The 21,759-nt window shown below is 33.2% G+C and overlaps 7 protein-coding genes across 7 annotated transcripts; 5 read left to right on the top strand and 2 right to left on the bottom strand.

The window, feature by feature from the left end:
• Positions 1–24: 24 nt before the first annotated feature.
• Positions 25–2,272, top strand: PPL_01269 (uncharacterized protein; the record flags this gene model as incomplete). Its single annotated transcript, XM_020572284.1, has 6 exons — positions 25–313; positions 374–1,015; positions 1,076–1,393; positions 1,456–1,785; positions 1,844–2,234; positions 2,260–2,272. The coding sequence occupies 6 exons, from the start codon at positions 25–27 to the stop codon at positions 2,270–2,272; spliced, it is 1,983 nt and encodes a 660-aa protein (XP_020438142.1).
• Positions 2,273–2,411: 139 nt separating this feature from the next.
• PPL_01268 (calcium-binding EGF-like domain-containing protein) lies at positions 2,412–4,041 on the top strand (the record flags this gene model as incomplete). The annotated part of the gene is made up of 2 exons (XM_020572283.1): positions 2,412–3,093; positions 3,164–4,041. The coding sequence occupies 2 exons, from the start codon at positions 2,412–2,414 to the stop codon at positions 4,039–4,041; spliced, it is 1,560 nt and encodes a 519-aa protein (XP_020438141.1).
• A 62-nt stretch (positions 4,042–4,103) lies between these two features.
• On the bottom strand, positions 4,104–6,317 carry PPL_01267 (uncharacterized protein; the record flags this gene model as incomplete). The annotated part of the gene is made up of 4 exons (XM_020572282.1): positions 4,104–4,766; positions 4,829–5,188; positions 5,252–5,958; positions 6,254–6,317. The coding sequence occupies 4 exons, from the start codon at positions 6,315–6,317 to the stop codon at positions 4,104–4,106; spliced, it is 1,794 nt and encodes a 597-aa protein (XP_020438140.1).
• A 214-nt stretch (positions 6,318–6,531) lies between these two features.
• On the top strand, positions 6,532–7,959 carry PPL_01266 (putative prestalk protein; the record flags this gene model as incomplete). Its single annotated transcript, XM_020572281.1, has 1 exon — positions 6,532–7,959. The coding sequence occupies one exon, from the start codon at positions 6,532–6,534 to the stop codon at positions 7,957–7,959; it is 1,428 nt and encodes a 475-aa protein (XP_020438139.1).
• A 347-nt stretch (positions 7,960–8,306) lies between these two features.
• PPL_01265 (uncharacterized protein) lies at positions 8,307–8,937 on the top strand (the record flags this gene model as incomplete). Its single annotated transcript, XM_020572280.1, has 2 exons — positions 8,307–8,556; positions 8,654–8,937. 2 exons carry the CDS (start codon positions 8,307–8,309, stop codon positions 8,935–8,937), a joined length of 534 nt encoding a protein of 177 aa, XP_020438138.1.
• Positions 8,938–9,005: 68 nt separating this feature from the next.
• PPL_01264 (uncharacterized protein) lies at positions 9,006–11,804 on the bottom strand (the record flags this gene model as incomplete). The annotated part of the gene is made up of 5 exons (XM_020572279.1): positions 9,006–9,698; positions 9,774–10,094; positions 10,183–10,876; positions 11,327–11,679; positions 11,781–11,804. The coding sequence occupies 5 exons, from the start codon at positions 11,802–11,804 to the stop codon at positions 9,006–9,008; spliced, it is 2,085 nt and encodes a 694-aa protein (XP_020438137.1).
• Positions 11,805–11,903: 99 nt separating this feature from the next.
• PPL_01263 (uncharacterized protein) lies at positions 11,904–21,733 on the top strand (the record flags this gene model as incomplete). The annotated part of the gene is made up of 5 exons (XM_020572278.1): positions 11,904–11,961; positions 12,172–12,716; positions 12,822–12,908; positions 12,971–13,516; positions 13,589–21,733. The coding sequence occupies 5 exons, from the start codon at positions 11,904–11,906 to the stop codon at positions 21,731–21,733; spliced, it is 9,381 nt and encodes a 3,126-aa protein (XP_020438136.1).
• Positions 21,734–21,759: the final 26 nt, after the last annotated feature.

The raw sequence follows: 21,759 nt of genomic DNA, 5'->3' as shown, positions 1-21,759 counted from the left end.
CAAAACCAATCTACAGAGATTGATATGAATGATTTTAAAGTAATAAAGCAAGGATTTCCTTCTTTGGTTAATAGCATTGATCAGTACTCATATTTGGAGTTTGCCTTTCCACCTTTTCTTCCTGCTGAAGCTATGAACTGTACAACTACACTATTCAAATGTCAAATGTTGTCTGATGGTTATGCAAGATTCCAGAAAATAAAATTATCTATAATCCCAGGATACCTTTCTCAACCAGCTACGATTCCAGTAACTCTTTCATATCGAGGATCATCTACCTCTGTTGATATAATAAATCTATTAGCTTTGGCAGGTAAGATTTTTTAAAACAAGTAAATATAAATTATATTAATATAGTTTCTATTCTAATTAGATAGTAGAACTTCGAATGTCGTAAGTGAAGTAATCTACCCACCTTCTGGATCGAATTTGTTCTCAGACTATCAGCAGACTCAATATTCAGTGATTAGCTTTTTAACAGTATTGAATTCAAATTCATTGTTTAATTGGTATTTTTATTCGCCACCATTCTTTGACTCAGCGGTACCTTTTTCATTGGTGGAATACAATAATACCCATTCACTTTATTTGGCTGTGCAAAGCCTCGATAATGCTATTGGACCTGGTGAAGCCAAATCCTATATTCTAGATCAAACCTCAACAATCATCAACCAACTATACACTATCTCAAAAAGTAGTTCATATTATTCATTTGTCCCAACTGCTTCATACGAGTATGACACTACATATCAATTTAATTTGGTAACCGTGGAGTTAGAATATTCAGTTATTGCCAAACCATTTTTAAACACCACAATATCCCCCAGTCTTCCAATTTCACACCCAACTCTATTCCCTTGGATATTGAATCCTACTACCTTAAGATATAACTACAGATACAGTTACCCACTAAATCAATATATATCTACCATTCCAAATTTTGAATTTTATCCTAGTGGTAAAAATGCACAGGTACCTTCTCCAGTTCCTCCAAGTTTTTCACCACAGCAAAATGGTAAGAAATTGGTGAATTTTGAATTTCTTCAGTAAATTAATAACATTATTTATCAATTAGCCTATAGTTTAATTATTAATGATTGCACAATTCAACAGATAGTTTTTCCTCAAATAATGTTCAGGTTAAACTTTACCTCCACTTGCCAAATTTTATCGATTTCTATTTCACAAAAATCTTATCGTGCCAATGATATTTTATCATACTATGATGCCACTATTGGATTATCAATCTTTGATATTCTATATACACCATCAAGCTCTGATTACATGCTTAACATTCAAGATGCTTGTTATCGATCATATAACTATGCCAGTGGAACTCTTTTTTCACCACTTCAATCTAAATTACTCCCAACTATTCCTTCAGACTATATCTGTAAGTCTTACATATCTTTTTTGATATAATTCAAAGTATATCACTAACATTTTTATTTAAAGTATCAATCAATTATACCGATTTTACTTCATTCAATTTCAGTAAAATTCTCTTTGATACAACAAATGATAATGACTATACAACTTTGATGTTTGGTCTATCGAAACCATATCGAGAGTTAGTAACTTATGTTACAACATACTATAGTGATGTGAAACAGAAAGGTGTTTTCGATTGGGATACAGGTTTATATGTTATCAATATTACCATTCCAAAAGGAAGTGTACCAGGTACATTTTATTATAGTCTTTTTATTGATAGTTTTGTTTTCACATCATATATGATGGAATCTTATTTTGGAACACCAGTAGCATTAAAGGTTTTTAATACAGGTATGAAAGTTGTAGATATAAAAACTTTAAATTTAAAATTAATTTTTAAATTTTATAGAATCTTTTTACTATGTACCAAAGATTGAGGCAATATCAGCTTTTCCTGCTATTAATGTTCCAGCTACAGGTCCTTCAACAAATATTGGGTGGATATTCACTATATCTGGTGTTGGATTTTCATATGGAGAAGTAAATATTATCTCTGATATCGACTTTTTCCCATATAAAATTAATTTTGGTAGTTCTAGTATGGTTGGAAATGGAATGTATAGAGTAAACTATCCAGTTTCTGGAACTTGTAAATCACAGACTTATAGTATTTACAATGTGTCTCTATATTCTATCACCGATTTGAAAAATACATTTACCAAAGAATATGATCCATTAACCACTGTTTATGGAACATATCAAAACCAATTAAGAATTAGAGTTACATGTGATCCATGTATGTATTTTTATTCTATTTTTTTAAAGAATTACATTCTAATATTTTTTATGATGATATAGCTACTGATACAACTGCTCCAAAGTTATCTGATTTTGTATTCTCACCAACAACCATCGATGTCAGTTCCGGAGATAGAAATATTTTTTTCAATTTAACACTCATTGAAAGTGAATCAGGAATGGCTACAAAGATAACACCAACGATTCAGCTGAGTTCAGAGAATGGTGATTTCATAGAGATTCCAACTATATTCACAGTTGCCAATGGTCAATATTTCAATTATATATTAAATTACAATGTGCCTTACGGATTTGGAATGAATTCTATATCAGTTGGTATATTTGGAATTGCTGACCAATTATACAACTATAATGGATATGCCACTCAAGATCTAAAGACAAATTCATTCCCATATGCAATTAAAACAACCTTTACTTTGGATATTCCTATTTTGAAGAGTTCTACGACAATTTATAGCTCAGGTGGAAGTTTTGCAATATTTGGTCGAGGTTTTGGAAAACTTATCAATGAAACAAAAGTCAGGATTGATTTCTCCGATGGATATGGTTATGTTGATTATCCAATAACAAGTTTAGGAAATGTATTAATGTTTGATAATGTTCCTCCAATCAACGCATCATATGTTTCGGTATATGCAATCAAAAAATCTGTCTATTCAGCAGTTAATAGTTTTCCAGTTACATTTTCTAATAAACCTGCTCCAACTCCAACACCAACCAATCCAACCCCCACACCAAAAGATCCTACAACATGTATACCAAATTGTAATAATAATGGAAAGTGTATCAACTCTATTTGTGTTTGTCAATCACCATGGTATGGTCCATCGTGTTCTTCAAGTAAGTTGTAAAGAATATTAAAATAATATTAATTTTAAATTCTAATTAATTATTTAAAAATCCAAAATAGAAATTGTAATTATTCCAGTTCCTCCATCATACCCAGATCCAGTAACAGGAACAAATATAACAGAATCTGGAAGTTTAATCACAACATCGATTGAAATCATTGGAGTAAGAGAATTGGATGCAACAATGAATGTTGTTCAAACATTCAATATCAGTAAATGGTATTTTACAGATCTAAGCAAAATATCAACGAATCCAAAATATTTCTATTCAACACAATTAGACAATAGATCAACATTATTAAATGTATCGATTGAATATTTCAAGAATTCAGACAATATCACATTTGCAGATGAACAACTCTTCATTCCAGAATCGACAATCAAATTCTCAATGAATATGAGTTCATATCAATTCAAAGATCAAACGAATCTCATTCAAATATTGATGAGATCATCGATTCAAACAGATAAATCGGATGTTTGTTCATCATCTGGTGTTGGTGTTGTCGATAAGAGTGTTCAATGGATCAAATTGAATGTTGGAGATAACAGTCTTTATGGAAGATTCCTTTCGAAGGGTGTCGTAGACAACAGGGTCAGAAACATTCAGAATATAATCATTGAAGATGACGAAGATCAAACCAAACAAATTAGATCAGCTGTAGTTGGTATGACAGTTGGAGCTTATGGTGATTATATCAGTTTAGATCCAGATTTCTCAAATCTAATTGATGTTGGAGAAACAGATACCTCTGATTTCATTTGTTCATCATCAAAGAAATTAAGTAATGGTGCAATTGCTGGTATTGTTGTTGGTGTTGTTGTCTTTGTTTCAATTGGAGTTGCACTTGTAATTCTTTTCCTCAAAAAAAAGAAATTCAGACTCCAACAATTGAAAATGGAGAAAAGAATGAGAGAAATTAATAAAGGACTTTAAATAGATTGATTTATTGTGAAATTAAATTAAATTCATTCATTTGTTTTTTTTTTTTTGTTTTTTTAACTTATTATTTTTGATAATAAAACTGGTGGATTAGCAGTGTACTTTTTGTATCCATAGGGTGTTGAGAGTAATTCCACTTTGGTGAGTACTTTATCAGCTGGAATATTCTCAACGAAATAAGTTACACTCTTTGGATTGAGTGGATTCAAATAGTCTTGATGTATAGGACCTCTTGGATTATCGAAATCTCTCATGCCTTTTTGTAGGAGTTTCAAAAAAATGCTGCCATCGGCGTAGGTAGCTCTCAGTGAAAAGTCACAACCAGATTCCGCACAGAATGCATAGAGATCTCTGAGACTTGGTTCCTCTACGAGATCACGTTGGTCTTCATCAGATGGATCGATATGTCTCATCAAGTTACCACGACTCTTGATAATTGGATAGATGTTGGAACAAGCACCTCCACATTTAGAGTTGGCAGCAGTATTGTGTACCATCACTATGGTATAGACATCTACATCCACTAGCATTGGCAAACCATCATCCAAATATAGGAATCCACCATTGGTATCGTTTGGTTTGATTTCAACGGATTTCATTAGAGTGGCATCCCAAGACATGAATTTCTTATTGGTCTTATCGTATTGAACCATTTTATTTACACCACTTTGGATCATACCTGAAATATAATCTGGATAATACATATCATTTAAAACATTCTTAAAAAAGATTTAAAATTAATAAAGTAACTAAAATTGTTTTTTTTAAATTGAAAACTTACAGATATATAATCTTTTTTAAAACATATATCGTTTGAATGTAAATAATCTGGATTGGTTAAACAGGAATCGTAGTTGTCGTCATTTGGTATAACGTATGGAGAGATAAACTTATTGATTTGACTATTGAAACCCCAACTTGAACCATTATATGATCCATTTGGATATGGATACTTCCCAGCCTTAAACATTGCACCGAATGATTGAATTCCGAAAGCAAATCCAAGACCATTTAGATAGTTTGATCTAGATTGGAAGTTACCAGAAATATAAAGTTTGTTTGATACATATATTCTATCGATAAGGTCAACAGAACCTAAGGAATTCAATGGTAACATTGGTACATCATACATAACATTTAACTATATATATATTAAAAAAAAAAAAAGTTAATTAAAAAAATTAAAATTATTTTTTATATTTACTTTTAATTCACCATTTGTTTTTCTGTATTCATTAATGATTTCAGCAATAACATTATCTAAATCATTATTTGAAATATCATCTTTTGAAGAGACTACCATTGCTTCTGTTTTGTTTTCAATTGGTGGACAAACTAGTCTGTCCCAAGTGAATCCTGGAGCTTCTTTGAATTCAACGGATGACAATGGCCAAGTATTAAAGATGAGATCTTGTGAATCTTTGGCTGGTGTCTTGGGAATACAAGTTAGTGTATTGGTAGGATTGGCACCAAACAAATAGAATGGGAAACTCTTGAATATTAGATTGGTATCCATTATGATGGTTGGTTTCACTCGGCCTGTAGTTGTATCGGAACTAACTATGATTTCCATTCCTTGTTTTACATGGTTTCGAGGTATCATAACAGAGTAGCAATCGACACAGTAACTGGTAGCAGGATAGTTGGCAAAGTTTGATGGAATCTTATCTGGAGTGTTAAGAGTAAGAGTAGCGACAGTTGCATTATCAACCATAATAGTAATATCATTGGCTGAACTGGTCGGTGTAGTTTCAAATTGAACCAACAACAAAGTATCTCTATTTGGTACTAAATTGAATGTAAAATTACTCCATGACAATCCAGATGCAGGCAAAACATGTGTTTGAGCAAATTTAACAGATTTTACTTTATCTGAACTGATTTCATATTGTTTAGAATCTACTAACACTACTACAATTGAAATAATAAAGATATTTATTAATATTAATAATAGTTTCATATTATTTTTTTATAATATCTAAAATAATTATAGTAAAGATTTACTATATAAATTATTTTTTTCTTTTTGATATTAATTAAATTAATCAAACTATAAATAATTGTCATTGTACCACAGTACACAGTGAACAACACAAAAATCAAAGATAAATTAGTGTTGTAAATTAATAATAAAGAAAGTGGTGAATATTTTTTTGTAAAACACTTATCATAATTGGAAAAATATTGTATGTGTAAATAAAAATACTAGAGAAATATTTTTCCAATGATACTCTAAATAATATATTTTCATCTAAATAATATATTTTCATAGTTTTAGACTATAAACTATAAATATATTAGTTATGTCTATATTTATTAATAAAGATGATTTCCATTTTTATATAAATACTTGAAAGAGTTAAATTTATTTATTATATATTAAAATATATTTTAAAAGTGATGGGATCAATGAGTATAAATACATTGAATTCAAATTTTTATAAATATCAAAATATATTAAATATATAATTAAATACATATAATATGAGAAATAATAATAATAAAATTATTTTTATCTTATTGTTGGTTTTGGCGGTTGGCAATATTATTGCAGAGGTTGAAGAACGTATTAAATTATGCGTTGAAATAGAGTGTGATGGACATTGTCCAGTGAAAGCTTCTTGTGACGACAACGATCTGTGTACTGATGATGCTTGTGGTGGTGATGGTCAATGTGTACATACCCCGATCTCTTGTGATGATAGTGACCAGTGTACCACTGACAGTTGTTCTCCAACACAGGGTTGTGTTCACTCTCCAATGAGTTGTGATGACGGTAATCAATGTACATCCGATAGCTGTAGTTCCGATGGTTGTGTTCATACTCCAATCTCTTGTGACGATGGTAATGCTTGTACTTCAAATGGCTGTGACCAATCTACAGGCTGTGTATATACTCCAGCTGACTGTAACGATGGTAATCAATGTACAATGGATAGCTGTGATAATTCCACTGGCTGCGTTAGTTCTCCAATCTCTTGTGATGATGGAAATGCTTGTACCGATGACAGCTGTAATCCAATGACTGGCTGCGTTAGTTCACCAATCTCTTGTGATGATGGAAATGCTTGTACCGATGATTCTTGTGACCAATCCACTGGTTGTGCAGCTACACCGATCTCTTGTGACGATGGTAATGCTTGTACAAACAAAGGTTGTGATTCAACATCTGGCTGCGTTTACACACCGATCTCTTGTGACGATGGAAATCAATGTACTATGGATAGCTGTGATAATTCCACTGGCTGCGTTAGTTCTCCTATCTCTTGTGATGATGGAAATGAATGTACTCACGATGTTTGTGATATAAAATATGGTTGCGTTCATCATCCGATCTCTTGCGACGATGGAGATGCCTGTACCGATGATTCTTGTGACCAATCCACTGGTTGCGTAGCTACCCCGATCTCTTGTGACGACGATAACGCTTGTACCAGTAACAGTTGTGACCAATCCACTGGCTGCGTTTACACAGGCATCTCCTGCTCCGATAACAACGCATGCACCAACGATTACTGCAACAACTCAACAGGCTGTGTATACTCTCCGGTGGTATGCAGTTCGTCAACCAACAAGTGTCTCTCGAATGAATGTGACGTCAACAAAGGTTGTGTTGGTAACACTATCAATTGTGACGATGGCAATGCCTGTACCACAGACAGCTGCAATCCATCGACAGGCTGTGTTTTCACACCGATCGTTTGTAACGACAACAACATCTGCACCACCGATAGCTGCGACCGTGTCAAAGGCTGTTTGAACATCAACATTCCAGGCTGCGGAGTAGTTACCAAACCAAGACCAACTGTATGTCCAACTCGTCCAGCATGTCCATGTACAGAAACCTGTTGTGGTGTTCACTGTTGTCCAAACATTGATATCGACATTGATATTGATTTTGATTGTTTATAAATATAATTTTAACAAACACATTATTAGTTTATTTTTCTCTATAGATTTTTATTAATATATAAAATTTATATAATATTAATAAATAATAATAAAGTTACTATAAAATTTATCTTTAATAAAACATATATTTATATAAAAAGTCATATATATACTTTAAAAATTAACTAATGAATTGGTTTATCTGTTTTCTAAAAAAATTTATAAAGCAAAAACTTTTTTTTTTTTTTTGATGTGCTAATATTAGTATTAATTTTATAAATATTTTATCTTTATTTCTTTTTTGTATAAATATTTGTTGTTTAATATCTATTTCTTTTTTAATTATTTGATAATTATTTATATTAATTATGTCATATAAACTAAAACCACTTGATATGTGGGAAATCAAAGATACCAAAGAATGGATTGAGGATTTCATCTTAGACCATCCTGGAAGTTCCAAATCAGACTTTGATAAATTAATAGTCAAAGGATTTTACCTTAACAGCTATAGTTACTGTACTTTCTGTGATTTGTCTCCACGTTTTGGTAGCCGTATCAATGATGTAATTCAATTTTGGAAAAAACAATCTACTGATAATATAACTGCTAAATTAAGTAAGAATATATATTCCCTTAAATTAAATGATCTAATTAGAGGAATTAAATTATCAATAATTATTTAATAATTTTTTTTTCTTTTTCTTTTTATTAGATCTAATCATAGATTTAGATCGTAAAATGTTAGAAACAATTGAGATAAATTACCAAACAAAGTTTGAAAATCTCACACTCAAAGAAGAAAAACTACAACAACCAAAAGTGTCTGTCTTTAATAAAAGAGAACATGATCTAGATGAAAAAGTGGTTGGCGATGATTATTATGATAATAATAATAACAATAGTAGTAAAAAGAAGAAAACAAATATCTCACCAATTGATCAAGATCTTAAATTTGAAAAACCATTGCTTTTTAAAGATTATAAATTTAACAAATAAACTTGTTTTTATAATCTTTTATTATATTTTATTATATTTTTGTAGTGATACTTATTAGGTCAAAGTTTCTAAAATTTCTGAGAAATAATTAAATCGGATGAGTCTTTGTCAAACAAATTTCTAAATCCATATGGAGTCCAATAGAGCTCGATTTGAGAGAGTGGTTTATCGGCAGGTATCGTCTCAACGATGAAATGAATACTGGTTGGATTGTAGGGATCACAGTAGGTTTGTTGGACTTGACCACTTGGATTGTTAAAAGCTCTTATTCCTCTTTGAAGTAACTTCTTTATGGTGGTGCCATCAGAGTATGTTGCCACCAGAGTATAGTCACATCCAGACTCGACACAGTACGATCGGTACTCGCCATTGAGATCGGGATTCACCATTTCTAATTGTTTTCTGTCGGAAGGATCGATATACCGTAACAAATGACCACTCTCTATCTTTACCAGTGGAAATATCTTGTTACAATCTTGTCCACATGCAGAGAAGCTTCCTGTATTGTGTGTAATAACGATGGCATAGACTGGACGATCTCTATTGGCAGCGAGTGGTAAACCTCCATCTAAATACCGACCGTTTTCATCGTTATAAATATACTTTTCATAACCAACCTTTTCATTGTTGTATTTATAGTAGTTTCCATTCTCGTAGTGCATATACCTCTTGTTTACCTCCTCCATCTCAAGATTGTTTTGAATGACACCGATTTCATAATCAGAAAACATTACTTTTGCACCATTATTTCCAATTGAATTCTAGAATTAAATTAAAATTTTATTAATATAAATCTTTTTTTTTACTTGTTATTATTTCTTACTATTATTTCTTACCATTATATCATATAGATAACATTTACCATCACTTCCATTTTGACAATAGAAATGATCATCTTCATGGTCAATATAATTTGGAATAAACTTGTTGATTCTAGAATTATATCCCCAAGACGATCCTTCTAAATACTCGTGATAAGGTGAATCACCACTGTAATGCTTGGCACCCATTGCATGTGCCAACTCATGGAGAAATACATAAGGATCGGAATAATTTAAAGTGCACATTACATTATCTATCTCTATTCCCATACTAATCTGAACTTGTTCACCTGTTTTCCTATTAGCTATTATAGGAATATGTAAAAATGTATCTGACTGTTAAGTTAACAATATTAATTAGTAATGTTAATTAGTAAGAAATTATAAATAACAAATAATAAAAATCAATACAAATGATAATTACATTTCTAAAACCTAAAGCTCTTCTTAGCTCAACAAAGAAAGGTGTCATTGATTTCAGAAAATCCATTGGTTCCGTTTCGAAACTACTGATTAGCTGTGCTTGGTTACCATTGGAAGGTATCTTTACATGAACAGGCCATGTCAGTTTGAATCTAGATTGAAATTCCATTTCCGATACTGGCAATGACTCCAACGTCATCTCTTCAATTCCTGATGGTCGGTAAGATCTAACCTCTTTTATTGCTCCTCCTGCAATCAACGATGGTGCCGCACCAAATAGAAACATTGGTATCGTAAGTACTTTGAACATTCCATTTCTACCGATCCTCGGTGAGATAGATCCACTGGGATGACTGCTAACAACGATCTTGACTCCATTGGCAATGAGATCTCTAGGTATTAAAACTGTATAGTAGCTGTTTAGCTGTTCCATCGGATTAATTTGGTTATCTAAAGACGCTGGGAATTGCGACGGATCATTTAGATATAACTCCTTGGTGTACTTTTGGTTGATCACTTTAATTGATGGCAATCTATTCTTTGGTAGAGCAACAACACCAGAGTATTTAACCATAAGAAGTGTATCTCTACCACCAACCAAATGCAAGTTTACCTCAACATTATCATTCTTGTTGATCCATTTTTTGCCTTCAGGTGCTACTATGTGCGTTTGAGCAAACTTGATATCATCGACTCTATTTTGAACTAATTCTAAAGATGATATATCTTTTATTTGTATAGAGATAAATAATATTAATATTATTATATTTTTTATTATCATTATTTTATAATTATATTTACAATGTCATTGTTTAATCATCATTGACCTCTTTTATCTATCATTATCATGTTTACTTTTAACCTACAAATACGAATATAGATTCGATATATATCTTTGTAATTATAAGCGTAGAGAAATGAGAAATACAAAGAAAATAAAATGATAGATTGATCTGATTTATTTTAAGTTACAAATAAAATCATAAATTTTAGTAATCACTCAAAACTTTCTAACAACTTTTCTTGTAACATGTTTTTAGTGGTAAAAAAAGATTTTTTACAACAAACAACATAAAAATTATTTGTGATATTTATCTCAACTATAATTATTTCATTCCACAAGAAATGATATCATTTCAAAAAACTTGGAAGCGATTCTATTTAGTTTGGTTCTTTTTGTTTTTGATTGGTTTTGCTTATTATACAACATCGTCGTTGGTTCAGTGCTTAAGAAAGAATCAGTAACTAACTTTGGCATCATTTTGATATGAAGAAAAGATAGACAGATACTGACCATAACATTGTAGATTCTATGAAAACAATAATTCAACCTTTGCATTTGGAGGTCAAGATCAGAATCATTATCAATAACACCACATTCTGACCAGTCGTTTTTAACTTTGTCGAATCGACCCTTCACCAAGAAAATGATTTTAAAACTAAAAATCTGAATTGGCGACGATCGATCGATGTGTAAAGGGTTCGATGATCGAGATATCTTTTTTTTAAAAAAAACAGATTCTAAATCTAACCAATTAAATAATTAAAATTTTAACCTTTATTGTGCCTTTGTAATTTATTTCCTAAAATTATTAATACATGGTTCAAATTCATTCTTTTCATTATTTTATTTGAATATAAAATAATCTTATTTATTTATTAAATTAAATTATACTATAAATTTCGATATAAATCTTAAATTGTAATAATTAATTATTTTAAATGTTTTCACATTTATCTGATTATCAATTGATTGAAAGTCCTCATTCACTTTACCAAAGTATGTATATGAATGATAGTGGTTACCCGAAACAGTCATCACATCGGAGTTCAGAAAAGAAAATTAAATAAAATTTTGAAAAAAGAACTCGATTGATTGAATGACCACGCTAATCAACTCTTTTTTTTTTGTACAAAAATTAAATAACTTTAATTTTTGTTTTTTTTTTGATAATTATCAAAAGATAACTTAATTTTTTTTTTTTTAAAGATGCAATTCACATAAAAAGCAAAAGGAATGTGTTGATTCATATGTTTAGTGTTGACGAACAAAAGGTTGGATCAGACTTTTCAGGTAGATTAACCAGTTTTGTAAAGGATCTCGATCATCTCCATATTGTCAGGGTCTATGAGATTTTTGAAGAAAAGCCAAATCTCTTCATTGTTCTTGAGTCTAGAAATGCCTGGAATAGACTCTCTGACTCATTGACATCCACCGAGTGGAAACAGTACAGTGTTGCTACTTTCGAGGATTTGGCACGTCGTCTCTTCCAACAGCTGGTTTCCGCTATCGATTTTTACCAATCAAACATTGTGATGAAACATGGTGATATCGTGCTGGCACCCGGTATTAACGATAAGGACCATCGACACTTGACAGCTGACTCGATTCTCTATGACCCTCAGACCAAGTCATTGGCGATACACCCACTGGATCTCTATGTAAATACAATCAGCCTGCAACCATATGATTATGTCCATTCATGTGGAGAGGTACTCTACGAGATACTCTATCCAGATCGTTACGATCCTAAAGTAGGTATCAGTCCCAACAAACAAAGTGTTGAAAGATCCAAGGCGGTTGAAGAATTTATTTCGAGAATTCTCCAGACTTCAAACAAGCAGCTAACTACCATCAAGGAAATTCGTCTTCATCCATGGTTCAATATTGGTCTTCCTTCCTATTTGTATAAAAATAATAACCATTTGAAACCATCTCATAATACAGTAAGTAAGATAATTAATGTTTTCAATAAAAACCTATTTACTTATAACGATTTTATAATTAGGGCAGAAGTATTTTCGATGAACCAAGATCACTTGATCACTTGACAACATTTGATTATAAATCAGTTGTAAAGAGAATAAAGAATCAAGGTTTAGACTCACTTGAAAACTTTCAATTCTTTTGTAGAAATGCAGAGCCAATCAAGATGGATATCAATTGGATTGACTTGGCAACTAGAGTTGGACTGTCTGTTCTAAAAGTAGAGCATTTGCAAAAGATCTTAGAGTGTGATCCGTCCACAAAGATTTTGGTCTTTTATCTTTTGATACAAATAATCAAGTCTTTCACCTTTATAGTTGATGACAGCTCTGAAAATGAAAAGAAATCACTTGAATTTACAAATTATTTCATTTCTCTTTACCATGAAATGGCAAAGTCTCCACCACCCCCATCGACTGCTCAATCACCAGATGTCAAATCGGATACCAATAGCCATGGTGATCCAAACAAACCGCACTCACTTAAGCTAGTTGGATCTGCCAAGAGACATTTATCTTATTCCACAGTTCATACCAATTCAACAACAATGAAACTACCAGATTATAATGTAAATATATTAAGACAGATATCTATTTTTACAACAAATTGATTAATCCTTATCTGTTAAATTAAACTTTAGGATATAGTACTGTTAACAGATACTGAGCAGAATCAATGTGGTGGATTTTGGTTGGATGGCCCAATTCAACTTAAAGATGGATTCATTTGTAGTTTTATTTTCACATTAAATCCAATGCCAAATGAGAAGAAGGGTGCTGATGGATTTGCATTGGTCATACAATCGGAATCAAATACTGCATACCAACCAAGTGCACTTGGTTCAAAAAAGGGTTACGGAATGTTTATAAACTGTGTTGCCATCGAGTTTGATACATATAGAGCATATCCAAACCATTTCATTTCAATACAATCTAGTGATAAGAACCCAAATGATACATCTGGTGTTTGTGAGCAGCAACATTCCCTTACTGATCGTTTCATCACCAATAATATTGGAGTTGAAATGAACGATGGAAAAGATCACCAAGTGGTAGTCGTCTATCTCAGAGAGTCGATAACTGTTTTCGTGGATGGAAAAACAGTATTCAAATGCTTCGATCACGATGTCCTCAAGGCTGTAGTTGGCACAGAGACAAAACCAGTCTATATTGGAGTTACGGGTGCCACTGGAGGTATTTGTCAAAGACACTTCATAAGTCTATTTTCATTCCAAACCTACAATCATAAATTATTTATCAAACCTCTTGATAAGAGTCTTGTTATAACCGAGAAATTTGGATCCAATTGCAATAGGATTGTTGATGTATTCCGTTGGATTGACTTCAAGTTGGTTGGTGATTCCAAGGAGGTCAACGAATTAAATCCACATGTCAGTTTCTCTCGTGGTGCAATCTGGTCAAAAGACCAATTTAAACTTAAAGATGGTTTCATTTCAACTTTCAAGATTGGATCCTCTTCTTCCAATGGTCAAGTTGATAATCCATTTTCATTCGTTTTACAACCACTCTCCAATTCTGAATACACTCCTAGCCAATCACAGAGTTTTGTCATCAAGTTTGAAAAGGATACGGTATCTCTCTATCTCCATAGCACTTTGAACAAAGAGTCACACTATCCATTCTTTTCATATATGACACCTGGTCTGAACGTCGATGATAATGAAGATCACGATATTGTTGTGCGTTATACTGGTTCCAGATTAACACTCTCCATTGACAATGTTGTTATCATTGAACAATTGGACTTTAACATCCAAAAGTTTCTGAACCACAACTCACCCTATATTGGTATTTCGGCCTCAATTTCCAATGGAAAATCACACCAACTAAAATATTTTTCCAATTTGGTTTTCGTTATTGACCAGAAATTTGTGAATGACCACATTGGATATGAGATAATGGAGTTACTATTCTTGGCCAATCCACATAACATCAGAAGTCATTTCATAGACCAACAACCAATGAATACATTTTTCACGCCCATCGAAATATTAGAGAGTAATATTGGAGATATAAGCCAATACGATAGACTCTATGCAATGGCGGAACAGAATTTCTTATTCTCTCAAAAGACAAAATCTCAGATCATTGAGAGAGCATCTGGTCAGAGTGATAGTAAATATTTGGATTTACTAAGTATGATTCCAGTAGATCAAAATGATACCGATCTACTTCTACACAATGTAATGTCAACTACCAAGACAGTTACTCCAGTAACCATACGTATTCTCTCAAATGCAATTGATGAATCAGGTTTGGATCAAAAAGATGGAAAGAGCAACATCTTTGTCAAATACTATCAATATATTTGGAATGCATTTTCCAAAAATAACATCAAGGAATTGATGGAAAACCACAGTCTCTACACTGAACTTCTTGATATAATCGCTGTTATTCTTTCAAATGGATTCAATGATATCCCAGAAAAAGTAGTACAGTCTCTCTTTGATAGTCTATCGTTCTGCATTTCGAATCCATCGAAACAAAATGATACCTATTCTCAAACCATTTCCAGTCTTATTAAAAGATTACCTCAAACTCCATCTTTGGTTGCAATGTACCAGTCCTTTGTTAGGTCATTGGATTTCAACACCAAAACAATCATCTCGATTATTTCAATGTTCCCATTCCATTTTACAAATAATGAAGATGTCATTCAACTCTTTGCAGAGTACACCAACAAACTCTTTAAGTTCTTGGAAATCAAATCATCTCAATCTCAGAGGGATTTCGATATAGCTGTGCTTGTGATAAAGATCATGCATCTTCATATCCAATTGGTTATCAAAGTCACTCAGGAGACTATTGATAGACCACCCTTAGAGACACTACAGATGTTGTTACTTGTCGTAACCAAGAGCTATTCATCTTATCTTGACGATGACGAAGGATCCGAAAGTGAAAACGATGAAAAAGAGGAAGAAATCATTGATAGTCAAATCGAATTGGATCTTTCGAAATATTCCAAGATTATGGAAAGATTTTCGACTATATCAGAGGAGAATATTTTCTATTTGATAGATATTCAGACTACATTTAGATATCCTCTTAAGAGTCTCACTGAAATCCTTTCCATTCTCAATGTGGAATTAAAGTTCACTGATATCAACCGGTTGGTTCAACTTGAATTAGCTGAAACACCTCTCGAGTACATCAGACTCCAATGGATCAAGTCAATTCATCCATTTTCCAAGCTAGAGGATCCTGCTTTAAATCAAATGAAAAAGTTTGGATATCAAACTCTACTCTGGCTAATTGAGTGTATCAAAGATGAGGCAAAACTACAAGAGTTTTCAAATTATCTTGGATTATTCTCTCAATTCGAAATCGATGGATTTGAATCGGACTATCTTATTTCAAGTTCCTTTAATGAGAACAACAACCTAAATCAATGGAAACAGTCACTTGGTGAATTTGTTATCAATCAATATTATATGGATGTTAGTTTCAAAGAATACTCGGATTCTGAATTATTTTTGGAGCTAAAGTCCAAAATGGCAGAGTTACTATTCACTGGTGACTGGACATTGGCAACGATTGAACCCCTAATTCAAAAGACACTCGTCAATCCAACCACAATCAATTCAGATCTAATGAAAACATCAATTAGAATTCTGCATACCATTCTTAACTATCAATTAAGTAAAGATGATTGTAACTCTAGATTTGATACTGTTTCATCATTCTTTACATATCCTATCAACTACCAAGCAGAGAAATTCGAGGAATTAGTATTGGATAAATTCTTTGTGCCAAGTTATCACAAGAATATCATCCAGTTGATTAAAGAATTTAAAGTTGTTAATTCAACATTCCCAACTCTTATATTGCTCAATCAATATCATCAAGTAAATGTTAGAATCAACAATGGTGACAATTTCATCGACCCAATGATGTTGCAACAAGGGATCTACTCTGTTTTGAAAATTGACGAGCAATTAAGTATTCTTATAAAGGCATGTCAAGAAACAATGAAAATTAAAATCAGAGAGACACAGGTTATTGCCATGCTTCTTCTGATGAGTAAGCCAAACAACTCTGGAAGGTTACTTCAAATGAATACTGGTGAAGGTAAATCATTGGTCATTGCAATGTTGACAGCACATTTGGCACTACTTGGACATGTTGTCGATGTTATTACAACTACTTCAGAGTTGGCAGTACCACGTTTTACACAAGCCATTCCATTATTTATGAAATTGAAATTGGCAGAGTATATACCATTGTTGGATTTCAAGATTAAGTATTCTGGAATTAGTGAATATCAAAGTCGTCTCCTACAGAATAGATTCAACCATTCAGAGGACTCCTTTAACACCAATAATCGATTTGCAATTCTAGATGAAGTCGACTCTATGCTTCTGGATGGTAACGATTCAGTTGTCATGCTGACAGGTCCAACACCAGGTATCGATTGTTTGATTCCAATCCTTGCATCGATTTGGGTTCAAATGGAGCACATAGAGAATAAGATTGCATTTTCAGATGATGGAGAACTATGCTATGTCGATGAAGTTAGCCGTGACGCAAATGGAAATCTTATATCAGAGGATCAGCAAACCTACGAGTTCTACCCTATCCAAGGTGAACCTGAAGAGTTTATAAAGCTATCTACAGAAGAACATATTCGAAAGATCATTAGGGACACTGATGGTCTATCGAAAATGAATATTGCCCAAGCAAGAAAGACCATTCCCAACGATTATCCTCGACAAAACATTCCAAATCATTTACAATCACTTGTAAAAGAGAGTTTAGTAAGCAAATGGATTGATAGTGCGTACACAGCGAAATTCGAGATGGAGGTAAACAAACATTACATTCTAGATAACAAGGAAATCAAGTCTGTAGATGCTTTGAATTCAGAGAAATTTGTAATCAACACCAAGTGGAGAAATGGACTTCAGCAATTCCTTCAGCTTAAACATGGTGTCAAGATCACTCCAGAAAACCTCACATCCAACTTTATTTCCAATATTTCCTATATCAAACTATACAAAAACAACTTGTTTGGTCTTTGTGGAACACTTGGCGCACCAGAGGAAAGAACTCTGCTTCAAAATACCTATAATGTAGACTCTATTGTCATTCCACCATTTATGAACAAACAAATGGTTGAAACCAAACCAATTGTTGTTCATGAAGACAATATGGATAAATGGTATAGTTCTATTGTGTTCCAAACTCTATCGATGATATCATCCAGAAGGGCGGTATTAATCATTGCTGAATACATATGTCAAGTAGACGGACTCAATACTCGACTATCCAAAGTTATTCCAACCAACCAAATCAAACTATATAAATTTGGAAATGAACCATTTGTCATTGATAGACCTGTTCTTCCCGGTGAAGTCATTATCTCTACCAGTATGGCGAGCAGAGCTATCGATTTAAATTCAGATAAAATTGAATCGTTTGGTGGACTTCATATTTGTATGACACATATCCCAAAGAGCGAAAGAGTATTGCAAGAGAGCTTTGGAAGAACATCAAGAACCGGTAATAGAGGAACTGTTCAATTCATTCTCTTGGATCAAGAGCAAAATAGTTCATTCGATCAAATCAAACTCTGTAGATCAGAGCTTGAGTCCAAGAAATTGAAGAGTGCAGTCACAGAAATTCAACAAATTTCCAAAAAAGACAACATCTTTGGCAGATACTGTAAATACAGAGAATCAATTGCCAACAATTACAAAACGAATGGAGCGGAATACATACTTCAAGGACTGGATGAGAGATTTGCCATTTGGTTTAAAAAGTATGAAGATATCACCATTGATTTATCTACCGATCCATATCCAGATTTCGAAAAGAAATTAATCAACGAGTTGAATCAATCGAATGTCATCACCAATCCATACTTTTACATCATGCGTGGAAATTACCTTTGCGTAAATAACAAGGACCAAGAGGCATACAATGAATACACCAAAGCAATTCAAATTGAATCGAACTTCATTGCCAATGCATACTACAATCGTGCACATACTATTTTGAAAATGGACAAGCAGCGATCTTGGGAAACCAACACATCGAAACCAAATCCAATTGAAGATCTCAAGGCTGCCAAACGTGTGATCGAAGACACTCTTGAATCACAGTGGTTTATCTTAACTCAGGCATCAGACTCACCTATTTTGGCTGTTCAAGTTCGTAACATTATGTATCTCTACGGAATGTTGAAGGGAACCATTGAAGATTTAATTGGATACCAAGACTACGACAAAGATAAAGCAACATTAACCAAAGAGATGAACGAAAGAAAAGGTCTTACAGAGAAGGATAAAGAAGAAATCAGAAAAGAAATTTTGGATTTGGAAAAGCGTAGAGACACAAAAGGACTCATTCAAGTTGGAGCTGAAGGTACAATCGATACTGTCAAATTATTGACCTTTAATCAACTATTACCTGAAGGTGAAGATGAAAGACAATTTAAAGATGAATTCAAATTGTTCTCTATTGATGGTTATATGGGCTGCATTCGTTTGGATATCAAGTTACCGAAGCCTGGTATTCAATGGTTCAGTGTCATTGGATTGGTTCTTCTTGGTGCAGCTCAATTTGTTGCAGGTGCAGTAATCACTGTTTTCACAGAAGGAATTGGCTCACCAGTTGGTGTACCTCTCATGGCAGAAGGTATTTCCGATATCATTACCGCAATACATGAAGGAGTCATTGATAGAACCTTTAGCTGGAAACAATGGGGAATTGAAAAGGCAATTAGTGTCACTGTTTCTTTGATTACTGCAGGACTTGGTTCGCTTAAAGCTGTTGGAAAGGTTGCCGTCCAGGCAGGAAAGAAGGTATTCTCCAAAGCATCTGGCAAGATATTAGCAAATGCTTCAAGAAAGTATGCATATAGTGGTTTGCTTAAGTATGGTGCAAAATCAGTGACTGCCAAACAATTGATCAAGAAAACAATGGCAATTGCAATAAGAGACCAAGCTATCGAGTATTCATTAACACAAGGACTTAACTATGTTAGTGACCAGCTTTTTATTCCAACTCTAATCAAATTCATCAAATCAGAGATTCATCCAATCATTCAACAACGTTTCAATGGAAATCAAAAACTCAAGGGTTTGATGACAAATGAAGTAGATGAACATTTGGTATCTAATAGACTATCGGCATTGATTGAAACTGAAGAGGAAGGAATATTCTATAAGATTTCCACAGGTATCGCAAGTGGATTGATACATAGCAAATCTGTCAAGATATCTATTCTATTTGATATTCTCAAAGCTTTGAAGGCGGCCAACGATCTCAGAACCATGTTGCCAGAATTTTTGGATAAATCAGACAAGGAAATTGAAAAGGCAACCACTGCTAAACCATTAAACAGTACTGTTCAAGCAAGAATTGATCAATTGGTAGACAATATGGTTAATCTATTGGCCATTCAAATGTCAGATCAAATCAAATTCTATATGGTCAATCCAATTAGTAGAAGGGTTGCAAATCATATTGTTACCAAATCTTTCAAGGGTGACAATAAGCAACATCAAGATGCTCTGCAAGCATACTACTCTTCGGTTATTCAACAAAAGATTGCTAATGGTAAAACACCTTTGGCACCCATCACACATCTAGATGAAAATCAATCTAAACAATTGGTAGACCAACAAATCGAGAATGTAAAGAAAGAAGGTGAACTTGGAATTGTCCATTTTGAAGCACTGAGCAGCATACTCAAACAACCAATTGTTATCCACGATGAAAATGGAGATGTTACAGTTTATAACAGTTCAACAAACAAGGATCAAATGCCACCAATTGAACTTGAATATGTCCCACCCAACAAAGATAACAAGAGTGGTCATTGGATTCCAAAAGGAGAGGATCACTCTTGGAAACTTCCAGGAGGAGGCAAGAAAAACAATTGCTCACTTGATGCAATCATCTATAGTAGAGAAAGAGATGGTATCCACAATGATTTCGACCAAACTCTCCTCAGAAGCAAATTGGTGGCTTTCATGGAGAGTCCGAGCGGAAGAACTTCACTCAACAAACAAGCCTACTATATCAAGGTACTAGAGGAGACCAAGAAGCACTGGTTGTATGAAGGAGGTTCTAGAATAAAGACCAAGAGAATTAGAGCTAAAGGCAAAATCAAGTATAGTCTATTAGGAAAAATGACTGTCAATTTTGCAAAACTAGATTGGAGAAAACGATTCCAGAGCAAAGGAAAAGGAGGACTACATGAATTGATCCCAATGAATATGAGAGCCAAGAATGGAGTATGCGATCAAATCATGAGTAATTGTCAACCGGCTGCCAGTAAACTCCTAATTAAGTTCCTCAACGAGGGAAGAATACACACTGCTGCCGTCCTATTCAGAGGTACCAAAGCGAACAAATTAGTTGACGGTGCCATGCATTCGAGCAATATAAAATCCATTTTTACGACTCAGACCCAATCCCAATTTCATGACCTTCTTAGGAAGCCACTACAAGATTTGCTAAAAGAAACCAAGGGTAAAGGCAAAACGGTCACAATAGCTCAAATCAAAAATACAATCAAGTCTATTGTGCAAACTCAGTTGGATAATACTTATAGTGGCAAGCAAAAACCAGATAAATATCTAAACCACATAATGACTAATGCTCAAAGACTGGGATTCAATTATTTTGTATCAATCAATCGTGATTACCTCAAGAAATTGGCAAGATCATACAAAGTTACATTGGACAAGCCATCACCAACTATTGGACCAGCTAAACCAAAAGACACAATGGATATCGAGTTCAAATTGCCATAAATATTGAACAATAAATCACTAAAATG

The sequence above is a fragment of the Heterostelium album genome (genome assembly GCF_000004825.1).
Source record: "Heterostelium album PN500 unplaced genomic scaffold PPL_contig1, whole genome shotgun sequence".
Taxonomy (NCBI): domain Eukaryota; phylum Evosea; class Eumycetozoa; order Acytosteliales; family Acytosteliaceae; genus Heterostelium; species Heterostelium album.
Note: the sequence above shows the minus strand (reverse complement) of the source record. Positions and strands in the feature narration are given on the sequence as shown.